Genomic DNA, 13,152 nt, shown 5'->3' with positions numbered 1-13,152 from the left:
TGAATGCAGAGCTCAGGAGCAGATCTGACACTCACATTAGATAGGAGATATATTACCTACTACTGCAAGATCTAGAAATATTATAAGTTACCGTGGAGCTTTTTGACCAGTTATAGTGAGTGTACCCTAAACAGTTCCAGCCACAGTTATCACCTAATAATAGCCATAATGCCTTCTGCATTGTCAGCCTGTGTTCCCCTAGAAGTCATCCACTATGTATTCATCACCAACCACAATGTACTTCCACTGCCAGCAAGAGCCCCCAACCACAAGAAATCTTTAGCTTGTCCAGGGCGGTCATGCTCTTATACATATTACATGCAAGTATCAAGTCCTCTGTGTCTAACTTTCTATTTTGTACTTGAGAAAGTAAATTGATCATATAAGTACAATTTATATACTGTACATGTTGATAGATAAATTGCACGTATCATACAAAAATAATTTTCATTTACTTTTACCCTGGTTATACACTTTGGACATTAGATAAAATTCAGTTGAACCCCATAATTTTAGCAGGATTGGACATTGATAGGATGTGCATGGCAGTCTCCCGACTCCCTTCCCCTAATGGCAAATGCCGGATTGGGCATGTTAGATTGGGCATGACATTGTGTAGCTTCATATTATGTTACTGTTTAATTTCTCTTAACTATTAGTAACTTTACAAGTACAGTCACTATCTATTCTGACATGTGACCTTCCCGTAATCCTTTGTTATCACACCCACACCCATTTTTAAGTCGATCATCCTTAAAAATAAAATTGGAGACTACATTCTTTATAGAACGCAAATGTTAGTAAAATAAACTTTGGAAATATTGGAAATTGTTACCTTGTACCATTCTTCTGAAGTGTAAGTGTGCATGTTTCTACCTGCCAGAACAGCAGTGTGTGCACACATCTATTTCTTGTCATGTTTGATGTGTGAATGTGTTATGTAGTAAACAGCCTTGAGTTTTAATAGTTTTAACTGCATTCCATAGTTTGTTATATTTTGTTCTATATGTATACAGTATATACAGTAATATGCATGGCCATTTTATTAATCACATATTTTCAGCAAGGTTGTATATGGAATGTATTAAGAGATACTCTTCTAGATACAGATGTTTTAAAGCAGTTTTTTTTTTTTTTTAAATGTCCTCTTGTCTGTTCCACATAGTCTGGTCAAGTACAGAGGTAGAAGTCATTACCAGGCCCTGGAACCTGAGGAGGCCGTTTTAGCCAAGTACAGCACTGTATATTTGAATAGAGGCTGTGCTTGGTATTGCATGTGAGCCCATCCACTTGAATGAGACTGAGCAGCAACCAGGCTATGTGACTGATGAAGGTGACGTCACACAGACTGATAATTGAAAGACCCCCAAATATTTTTAATGGATGAGCCTAAGGATAGATAATCAATTTAAAATTCCTGGAAAACCCTCTTAAGAGTAAGAGGGAGGGAGAAGGGTTATCCAAAAATAAATCAGTCTAATTCTCTAACTTTGAGGAACAACAAAGTGCCTATAGATACTAGAAGGGGCACCCACACCTTGTTGGTTAGTGAAGAATTAAAAGGTTTTAAGAGTTACTCTAGGTTTTATTGTAGTCCACTTGAGATCTGAAAGAATCAGCAGAGACATTTCTCCCTTTTGCTACGCTCATATTAAGCTGGTAAATACAAGTACCAATAGTATATTAGGAATCTGTTACTACAATTGAATTGATATCTGGAGGTGCACTTTAGGTTGCATAGTTGTAAGAAATTATCCATTATCACTGGCAAAGAGGATGTAGCTTTTATTTAATGTAGTCCAATCTTTTAAACCTACCTATGTTCTAGGTTGAAACCTGGATAAAGGGTCTCTTTGGCTATAAACAAAAGTATACATTGTATTCTAAACAATTGTTTCAGTTTGTAGTTGAACAATTATAGTGAAATTGATGGATGTATGACAGCGTGGAACAGCCAGGCTAGAAGAGACATGCAGCTGGGCTGTAAAAATGCCTGATCCTCAGTGAGGCGCACACTTTTCAGCTGTCTGTCTGCATATTTCACTGTTCTTGATGGTCACTGGTGTTTTTTAGGTTATGACCCATAATAGTTACTTAACCACAAATGCATTCATTTACTTATAGTATCATAGCCTGCAAAGCTGTATCCCAGCAGAATGTGCAAAATGTGTTAGTAAAACTAGGTCCATGTATTACATACATTTATGATGTGGTCCACGCCTAAGATCTAGTAAGTGTTGTCCAGAATTACCTAAAGACCATTAGGCTTTATAAACATATGTAGATCTTCTACTGACGGGTGCATATGAATATTTGTTATCGCATATACTAGTGATTGGTTACAATAATTTGGTCAGGGAAATCTATTCAATTAATTTTATATTACTGTACCATAGTTCCTGCCTTTTGTGCAAAGCAACCTAACGTCCATTCCAGTGGTAGTCTGTGGCCAGTCTGGAATGTGGGCACTGGTATAAAACACATTCCTAAGAAATGTTTTTGGTGCCTCAGCTTGTGCAATGTTTCGGAAATTCTTCACTATTACTCTGAGGAGTGCTACTTGAGGTGTATGTCTTCATGCACAGTCACTGTGAGATGACTGGGTGCTACAAGCATCTCATGAATTCTCGTAAACATAGCAGAGAGGCAGCGGCATTTGGAATCTAGACTTACATTTCATCATGAGTAGACCTTGCTATTTTGATCTTAAACTTTAGGTTAAAACATGGCAATTGGCTCATGCTGACATTTTAATTACTGGATTTTGTTACAAATGAAAAAAAGAAATTCACAATTCCTTCTTTGGCATCTGTAGATTCTGATGTCTTAGAGGAAGTTCAGCCACAATGTTGTGTATAACCTGCATAGTCTTGGTCTCCCTTAACGATTTCTGTATATATACAGGTACATTTTCTCTTTCCATATTTCCATATTATGGTGGACTATTCTGTGTGCTTTGAGGGAATTTAATGTTCCTTTGCTGTTTCCCTAGTGCCAGAATGGAGATACTTCAGCGCTACCATAGGAAGTAATTGAATATCCACCCTCTATGTTCAGTACGTTTAATTTTGTTAGAGGTGTTCCCTCTAAAGACACAAGTGCCCGGTTGGTGGTGAGTCTGACCCCAATGATCAGGAGAACGGGGTTCCTCAAGCATGCAGAATGGAGATATGGTATACAAGTGTGTCCACCACTCTATTCACCCTTATTAATTATGCAAATATATAATGTACTGTATAGTTAACCATCCATATAGTGGTTGTCCTGCAGTTTTAAGCAGTTACATGAAAATTATGCAGCTGCAGAAATGGGGAGTCAGCTGTATCTATAGCCAGAGCTTCCCTAGAGAAGGCAGGGAAGGTTTAGTGTTGTTCCTGCCTCCAGATCACTGCGCACACAGCGCTCAATGAGCGCTGTTTATACAGCTATGGACGCAGCCATAATGCGGCTCCCCTCTGACCTGATGGACACGTCATCTGCCAGGATCAGAGGCTGTCAGAGCTGCTGGGTACTAAATGACCCCGATCAGCTCTGTATTTATGGACAGGAGGCTGTATGTTGTATGATGGTGACAACACACATGTCAGATCATGTACAGTATGTCATTGTGCTGGTGACAGGTCATCTTTAATTGGTGTGTTGTGCCAGTGTACTAAACAGAAAATGAAATATTTGGATCCGTTATGTTGCTAAAACTGGCCTAGTACTTGGATGCCGGATAAGTCATTAAATTATGGAATAAAGTGTCTTTCTGGCAATGTCTACCTCTACCCACAAATATTAAAGAGAACCTGTCACAAGGAAAATGCAATGAAATCTGCAAGCATTCTGTTATACAGCAGGAGCATCCAATCAGATTAATATATAGGTTTGTGGGAAAAGTTTCAGTATAACTTATTTATCCATTGAAATCTCTGGTTTTTCTGTGCTGAGAAGTCAACAAGGCGGTCGCATCAGTGCTTGACAGCCTTTCCTCTGTGACTGTACATATAGAGATATATTAGGGCCACCACTGAGATGTGTCAGCATAGAAGTAGCAGAGATATCAGACGATAGTTATATAAGTTATATGAATCTTTTCCTAAAAAACTATAAATACACCTGTTCAGCTCCTGTTCTGTAGCATGCCAATGACAGATTAGACGGGTTTTTTTTTTCAATGTGACAGCTGTTCTTTCATTTTCTGTGGGTAATGTGACGAGGTTTTCTTTGCAGCAGTCTCCTCATTTACATCACATGCTGGATTAAAATCTAACACCTCTATTGTTAACACCACTCACTCATTACTGCAGCCACTCAGGGGAGCGCCTATAATGAGGTGACGTGAAGTGGCCGCCTCATGTGGTGCTATCTGTAACAAGCGGGGGGGGGGGGGGCATTTTGCAATTTATTTAACTTCAAGAGGACCTTTCATCAGATTGGGCACAGGCAGTTCTATATACTGCTGGAAAGCTGACAGTGCGCTGAATTCAGCACACTGTCGGCTTTCCCAATCTGTGCCCGGTGTAAAGCGCTATCGGTCCCGGTACCGTAGCGCTTTACAGTCAGAAGAGCGTTTCTGACAGTTAGCCAGGGACGCCCTTCTGCCCAGCAGCGCCTATCGCACTGTGCTGTGGAGCGTGGAGGAACTCCCCCCTCCCTCTCCTGATAATACTCGTCTATGGATGAGCACTGTGAGCAGAGGGAGGGGGCGTTCCTCCCCGCTCACACTCTGCAGCGCGATAGGCGCTGCTGGGCAGAAGGGCGTCCCTGGCTAACTGTCAGAAACGCCCTTCTGACTGTAAAGCGCTACAGTACCGGGACCGATAGCGCTTTACCCGGGGCACAGATCGGGAAAGCCGATAGTGCGCTGAATTCAGTGCACTGTCAGCTTTCCAGCAGTATATAGAACTGCCTGTGCCCAATCTGATGAAAGGTCCTCTTTAAATAAACCCAAGACATGCCGCTTTAAAAAAACACATTGAGTGGGACCTTTCCTGGGCTTGCTTAGAAGGCAGAGGAGGAGAGCGGTTGGCCAGAAGGAAGTTCTGGAAGGGCGTGTGGAGACTGCGCCTGCAGCTGGCGATAATGTTTACTCACCTGTCCACGCTCCTGTCCTGGCAGCCCCCTGCTGCCACCTCCAGGATGCACTGCAGCTGCCATCGCTATACTTACGTCACAACGCTGAAGAATGCCGAGATGCTGTACATACTGTCCTATACTATATGATGGGCCAGAAAAAGGTGGTTATATACCATGTGCTAGACCAGAAAAAGGGGATTGGGTATCTTTTTTTTGTGGGGTGGGGGGGGGATGTCTTTATATGGTTCGCCACAAGCATCAGAAAGTGTAGGCCCACCCCTTCAGCTACTTCTAAAAATACATGACATATATCTATATTTATTTATTTATTTGTAACTATTTTTTTTAAATCCATTTGGAGGCATAAATCAATCATTTTTGTATTCGTCATTTTCTGAGAGGCATTTTGTTTAACACTTTTATGTTGACAGAGTTGGTTGAGAGCTTATTTCTTATGGGACGAGGTGTGCTTTTTATTGGTACTGTTTAGGGATACATATGACTTTTTGATAATTTTTTATACCATATTTTTGAAGCAAGATGTTGAAAAATCATTGCCTCTGATGCAACATAGCTAATTTTATGGGGGCTTTTTTTTTTTTTTTTTTTAAATTTTTACTCCACTTCTGATTGTTGGTTCAATAGTTGTATGCAGGAAGTTAGCATATGCAAACGCTTAGGTGGACTTCCCCACTTAGGGGCAGGATTCATCAGGTATGTAACTTTGGCAGCCCGGGCTGATAAAAAAATAATATAAGACTCTGGGCTGATGAAAATACATATCAGCACTCTCTGAACATGCCAGGTTAGGCATTGAGAGACAGAATAACCACCATAAAAATCCTAAGATGCTGCAGTCCTGTTTGTTACAGCTAACACCTGCACCAGAGGCTGCTCACTCAGTGTGTGAGTGGCCAGAATGCATTTGCTGTGTCGTTAAGGGGTTAAATCAGAAAGTTTGTATGTTATCTTTTACCAACTCTTTACATACCTTTTTTGGCGCACCAAATTTATTATAATGTTGTAGTGTTCACAGGTGTGGATTAAGGGTACAATGGGCCCTGGACTGTTCAGAAAGCATAAAGCATGCACAACTACAACTTCCCCGTTTGTGCCAAAGATGACAGTACCAATCAGATCCACTAACAGGTAACACAGGAAAAATCCATACATCCTTAGTGCCCTCATATAGTGTAATGCATCTTGAGTGCCCACCCACACAGTATAATGTCAACTTATGTAAGGAGGAAAAAAATAAAAATTACATATTCACATTACTACCATTCCAACGACCCTCTGCGATGCAAGCCTCAGGCCTTTTCTGATGTTTGACCTGAGCTGTTGCAGCTTGTCTCTGGTGGCAAAGTCGTTGTGATGCCTCCATCACTGATCCACTCTCTCATAGGCTGAAGGACTAAAGCGACCTGTAGCTTATGAGGGAAAACGGCCGGGAAGGTGGGAGCAATAGACTTGGGTGCCCCACCATGGTAGTCAACTGTATGATTGGACAATAGAACAGCTGATTATAAGGACAAATTATAACAGGGGCTACTACTCTTTGCCAATTGGTCCCATCGCAGCCTTAGGCCCCAGAAAGTAAATTGCCCTTATTATAATGCTCAGCACTCTGAAGTAGTCTGCTATGTCCCCACTTATGTTCTCCTCCTCACAGCATATAGTTTCACATACTGTACATACAAAGAGAGTATCCTCCCCTCCTCTCAACTTTCCCAGCCTATATTGTTTTTACTGTATTATACTTTATAATTTTGTGGTCTGAATATTTACTGAAAATATACAGGCAAAGGAAGGAGAACTTCAGCTGTCTTGAGGTTAAGGAGAATGTCACTAATAAGATATATTACAAAACTACATACATGCATATGAGCTCTTGATTTAAAGCAAACAATTATAATGAGAAAACTGGGAGAATCTGACCTGGAATTTGTGTCCTAGTACATATATTGTTGCACCAGCATTATTGTTGCACTTTGTGTATTTCTCCCATTTCATAATATAACATTAATGTCTAAAAAATCTACACTAGTATTTCAAGTGTTACTACTTTGTTTACAAACTATAACATATTAATACGTTCTGGTCTGTTCATCTATAAGTATGTATGATTCTGTCGTTTATGCCAGATAAAAGATGTGTAGCATTTTACTGAAGCTCTATTAATATATCATAGAAGAGTCTTCAGTAAGTAAAATGAAATTTACTGTTGCATTGCTGAAATATTTTCTGCATTGATAGAAGAAGAGGCGTGAGACATGACAAGACATAGTAGTATTATACTTCTTCAGCCCACTGACAAATTAATTTAGCTTGGTAAGTATTGCCTTAAAAATGTAAATGGAGCTGACGTAATTTAGAAAGCAGGAGATTCTGATCTCTAACGCTTTCACTTATTGCAAGAAAGGAAAGAAAGAACATCACGGAGCGCTACTTAAGATATTACTTCTATATCTAGAGATAGTTGCAATGGTCAATGCTGTTGTAATAACTCACAGCAACAATAAGCACAAAAGATATTTTACAGAGGTTTGGCATCCAAAGTTGCAGGAACCACCACATGACAAGACTGATGTGTGTCTACAAAGAATGAAAGTTTGGCTGTGAAATAAGCCAAAACAAAATCCTGCACCATTGTTTGCCAAATGAATGAAAATCTAATTTTATTAGATAAAACAGCCATTATGTAACACCTATGTGAAATGTCCATGCTTATCTGAGGAAGATACTAGTCCCCTCTGTGCATTATGTTGATGTTTAATCTAATAAAGCTTGACTGTCATTGATTTGGCATACACTGGTGCAGGATTTTGATACAAATTTCTAATGAGTCTACAAGTAAAACGGTGTGCTCATCAGCAACAGTACCCTGAAAAGATGACATATTGCAGCTTATAGCTCTGGTTAAAAGAGCGATAAACAATAAAAAAGAGGCATTAAAAAATATAAATCCGAAGAGTCAGCTGTAGCCTTTGGGAATTATAAAGTGTTTAATACAATCTGTAAAAGGGAAATAAAATCAGCCTAATATACATAATGGTGGCTAAGGAAAGTGAAACTAACCCTCCCAAATACCAAGGCCAGAACAAATAGGTACCCTGGAGAATTGGTCACCAAGGGCCATGAAAGAGCAGAGCCACAGCTATGGAGGAGATTGTGAAACAGCTGATACTGGCTAACCAGCAGCAGCAGATACATGCAGAGGCTAACAGGATGTTGCAGCAGAGACATGCAGAGGCCTGTCAGCAGCAGCAGCAGCAAGCTAATGCAGCGCAACAGGAGACCAACCATATTTTGGCAAAGCAGATATCCATGTTGCTGACTGCTCAGCAAAAGGCCGACCCAGCAAAGCCAGAGCGGAATGCCAGAAAAGAGGTCTGTGAAGCGCTGACCAAGATGACGTCAGAGGACGACGTAGAGGCCTATCTGACTGGGTTTGAAAGAGTGGCCACCCATGAGAGGCTTCCACCGCAGCTCTGGACAGAGGTGTTGGCTCCTGTCTTAGTTGCTGAGCCCCAGCAAGCTTATTTTGACCTGAGTGAACAGGATGCATGTGATTACCAGTGTGTGAAGGCAGAGATCCTGGCCCGACTGGGTGTGGACCAGAATGTCCTGGCTCAAAGAGTCCATGATTGGGAATACCAGGAGGCGTTACCACCAAGGTTACAAATGCACCATCTTGTACAACTTGTCCGGAAGTGGCTCCAGCCAGATACATTGACCCCAGCGCAGATTGTGGAGCGGGTTGTCGTAGACCGGTATCTGAGGTCTTTACCGGGCAAGATCCAGAGGTCGGTGGGGCATGGTGACCCAAGAAACGCCAATGCATTGGTGGGGTTGGTGGAGCAATACTGCGCTACACAGTCCTTTGGGAAGGGGCGCCCCCAAATCCCACAAGCTCCCAAGGCCCAGAGGGCCAATTTATCACGGAGCCCACTGTCGGCTTCATGCCGATTGGCTGAGATACTATGATAAGCGCTAACTAAGTTTATGAACAACATAAGAAAGGTTTTATAATTTTCTTTCATAATTTTTTTTTTTAAAGATTTCATGTCTTTAATAATGCACAATTAAATATTGGAACAAAATAGATCTTGAATGGACTTTTATAGTCCGGTCACATAAAAAAATTTTTTATGAAGGTGTTTCTTCTGTTTGAACTTGTCAGTTTTTATAAAGTTGTGAAATGGTTAAACATTGATTGCCAGAACTGACCTTTACCTGTTCAACTATAAATAGAAGCAGACACGCCTGATAACTATGTTGAGCTTGAACAAGTGCTACCAGCACGAAACGGCTGTCGCTCTCCTCTCCCAGGCGTGCCTCCTCCTGTATTGTATTTTACATGGATGTTTGAAATAAAGGTTTGAAATATTTTTATACTCTTCCATCAGTGAGTGCCCAGCTTTTTCTATTTTCTGGACTGTATATGGACTTTTTTACTTGCTGTGAGCACCACCAGTGAAGTGTATGGAATTTACCCCTGACCTTCCATAGCATAGTTTGTATGCATGCAGTAGTGCCACCTCATCCTTTACATTTGAAGTTTTAGAGATTGGGAGGGGCCCGGTACTTCTCCACGCTTGATCTCACTAAGGGATATTGGCAGGTACCCCTGACAGATAGCGCCAAAGAAAAGACTGCCTTTATCACTCCTGAGGGACTTTTTCACTATGTCATGTTACCGTTCGGGCTCCATGGGGCCCCAGCTACATTCCAACGGTTAATGGACATAGTGTTCGAAACCTCATAGAAAATATGCCTCAGCGTATCTGGATGACATCATCATTTTTAGCAATGACTGGGAGAGTCATTTGGCCAAGGTACAAGTTGTAGTGGATTCATTGAGAGCAGCTGGCCTGACTACCAACCCCAAAAAGGGTGGTTTGCGGATGGAGGAGATTTGGGGTATGTGATCGGCCGTGGCATAATCAAGGTCCAGGGCAACAAGGTCGACACTATCCGGGAATGGCCTCGACCTCTGAGCACCAAACAAGTTAAGTCATTCCTGGGCATAGTTGGGTATTACAGTGGGTTAATACCCAACTTTGTCACGGTATCTGTTCCCTGACGGACCTCCTAAAGGGTAAAAAGTCTGTTATGGTGCAGTGGAATGACCAGGCTGAAAATGTTTTTCAGGCGCTAAAGGTGGCCTTGTGTGGATCGCCTGTCCTCATTACACCCAACTTTAGGAGGGAATTTGTGGTCCAGACGGATGCGTCAGATGTAGGGCTGGGAGTTGTCCTGTCTCAGGAGGTGAATGGAAAAGAGCATTCAGTCACCTACCTGAGCAGGAAACTCACGCCAGCAGAAAAGAATTACAGCATATTGGAGAAAGAGTGGATGGCCATAAAATGGGCATTAGAAGCCCTGATGTACTATCTGCTTGGGAGGCAGTTCCGTCTGGTGACCGACCACTCACCCTTCCCTTGGATGAGCAGGACAAGGACAAGAATGGCAGGGTTACTAGGTGGTTCTTGTCAGTACAGAACTTTAAATTCACAGTGGAGCACAGAGCCGGATAACTGCAAGGCAATGCGGATGCCTTGTCCCGATCTTATTGTTTGGTGGCTGGAGTTCACCCCGAGGGGTCAGAACTGGGGGGGTGGGGGGGGTGGTGGTATGTGAGAGAGTGAAGGGTGTGGTCTGGGAAGGCAAGTATATTCCAGCCAGGCACGTAAGGGGTGTGTGGTGAGACCCACACCAGGGAGTTCAGCTGACTAATCAGGCTCTAATAACAGTCTGTTTGTGAAGACTAGCAGGGTGGCACCACACTGATAGAGTTGAACTGTCCAGACCGGACCTTCAAAGCAGGTACTGTGGCACCCATTGTTGTTGCCAAGGTGGAAGACTGGTAGCCAGTCTCCTGTATAGTCAGGGAAAAGTTTCCTTACGTTTAAGTTAGTTTCTCAGCCAAGAAGGGTTTTGTTTTGTTTATCCTGTGGCTTTGCAAAAGCAGTGTATGCGTTACATGTGAATAAAGCCCGAACTTGTGTGCAATCCAGTGTCTGTGTCCCTGTTTCCTGCACTGCTACAAGCATCTACCTGAGCGATTCCCGATTCCATATATATATATATATATATATATATATATATATATATATATATATATACACACACACCATATAAGACTTCTGATGCTTACATGGTGCTCTCCTAAAGAAAAACAATGTCTCCTCAAATAGGTAACCCCTATTGAATTTTATTACTTAATCCTAATCCAAGTCCTTTCCTTCTTCTGAAAAATAATCTGTGTTCTGGGTGTGCTTTTTTTTCCTCATAGGACAAATTGTTTATTACAGTTGCTAATACATGAAAAATGTGTCTTGTAAATTGAACTAAAACATTCATGTCAAGTAGTTTTGAAAACTGTGGTGACTTTTTTTTCTTTGCCGACAGTAAGGACAAATTGAGACCCATATTTGGTCAAAAATTATTGGGTAAGACATACTGACTGTCATGCCTTAGATGGAAAGTTCACTGAACCCTAAATAAAGAAGCTTAATTTAGTCTTCCGTAAGAAATTTGCGCACAATTTAAAAACAATCACAGCTGAGTTGTCTTGGATTTCAGATCTTTAAGTCATTATACCCCCTCCTAGGTTCCCATTAGTCTTCTATTGTTGTATGTTGCTGCTAGAAATATGCAGCTACAAATGGCAGACAACGCTAAGTATTTTCCTCCTGAAATAGCAAATAACATTTTCTATAATTATTCAGGTATTTAGTGTAATTGTAACTGCGAAATATTTAGCTCTGCTTTTCATAAAACGTACAATTTTTGGTAGTTTATATTTTGCTGAATAACTTCATATATTATGTGATAAATGTGGGGTTAATTTAGGGCTCCAGCCCAATAGAAGTCTATAGGACCTAACTGGATCTCCATTTTTTTTTAGATTTCTTACAGAGTCATGTGGACATATTTTTTTGGTGGTTTCATATGTAGTGTTGTCAAATGTTGAATTATGGAGGTATTCTCCCCTAGAAATGTTGTTCTAGTAGAGGATAACTCAGTAATACATTGCTCTATTGGGGAAACAGCGCCAGGCTCCAAGTGACTGTAGTGGGCATTATGTGTTCATTGACTTGTCATATTTTCATTGTCTATTTTTTTTGGTCCACAGCTTATGTGCTCATCTATTCAGAGTGCATTGTTTGAAGAAGAGGAGAGAGTGAAGAAACTTCAACAGAAAGTTGCATCACTTGAAACTCGCAACAAACAGTTAAAAGATCGCATGAAAAAAGTCAAGAAATCTTTAAGACAAGCGAAAAAGAACGCAAAAACTATGGAAATGATGAATCGGAAACTTAACGGAAAACTGGCTTCTATGACGGGACAGAATATACATGTAAATTCATTAAAGCAAAAAAGTTCCCATTCAACATATTTGAAAGTATGATCCACATACAGAGACTACAAGTTATTTGTATGACTTGTGTGGTAAGCCAAATTTATCATGTAAAACAGAATTTGTGCCTGGAGAAATCTCTGACCTGTTCAGCATAAATTATATTAGGTGTTTAATTCCAGGGTGCATTCCAATAATCCTGAATACTGGACACTGAGATTATTTTCTGAGGATTGTATTCTAGTGGATTATCGAATAATAATGGTACAAACGTATCATCTGACATGTCTAAAGAATAAAATACAATGTTTATAGTTATGGAATTCGGAAATTTCCCACAAGAATTCCATATTATAGGTCAGAGATGTTAGTGCTTGAAGGGGTTTTCTATAATAGACCAAGTAACAAATATCCACAGGATATGTAATAAATGTTTGCTCAATGTAGATTCAAGTGCTTGGTCCACCACCAGCCACCGTTATGGGGTGCCTTTGTCCATTGCTCCATCCTCATTAATACATACATATCAAGGAGGAGATTCCTAGAGTGTTGTACAAGCATGTAATCTGCCGTTCCAGCTCTATGACACATACATAAGCAGTTATTTGAACACTCTCAGCATTCTTCATATTTCTCATTTGTGGTGTTACATTGAGAGACAATAATCATGCTTAAGTATGGCGATGGCAGATGTGGTAGAATGCGAACATTTATCATCCACCCTA

General features: G+C 40.9%; 1 protein-coding gene across 1 annotated transcript in view; it reads left to right on the top strand.

Moving 5' to 3' along the window:
- Window positions 1-12,702, top strand: part of CCDC3 (coiled-coil domain containing 3) — a 31,967-nt gene extending 19,265 nt beyond the window's left edge. The window contains exon 3 of the mRNA XM_075274024.1: window positions 12,203-12,702. Coding sequence (XP_075130125.1) covers window positions 12,203-12,478 — 276 coding nt within the window. The 3' untranslated portion in view covers window positions 12,479-12,702. The remainder of the gene's footprint in view (window positions 1-12,202) is intronic.
- Window positions 12,703-13,152: the final 450 nt, after the last annotated feature.

The sequence above is a fragment of the Leptodactylus fuscus genome, chromosome 5 (assembly GCF_031893055.1).
Source record: "Leptodactylus fuscus isolate aLepFus1 chromosome 5, aLepFus1.hap2, whole genome shotgun sequence".
NCBI classification, from domain to species: domain Eukaryota; kingdom Metazoa; phylum Chordata; class Amphibia; order Anura; family Leptodactylidae; genus Leptodactylus; species Leptodactylus fuscus.
The sequence above is the reverse complement of the archived record's forward strand: the minus strand, read 5'-3'. Positions and strand labels throughout refer to the sequence as shown.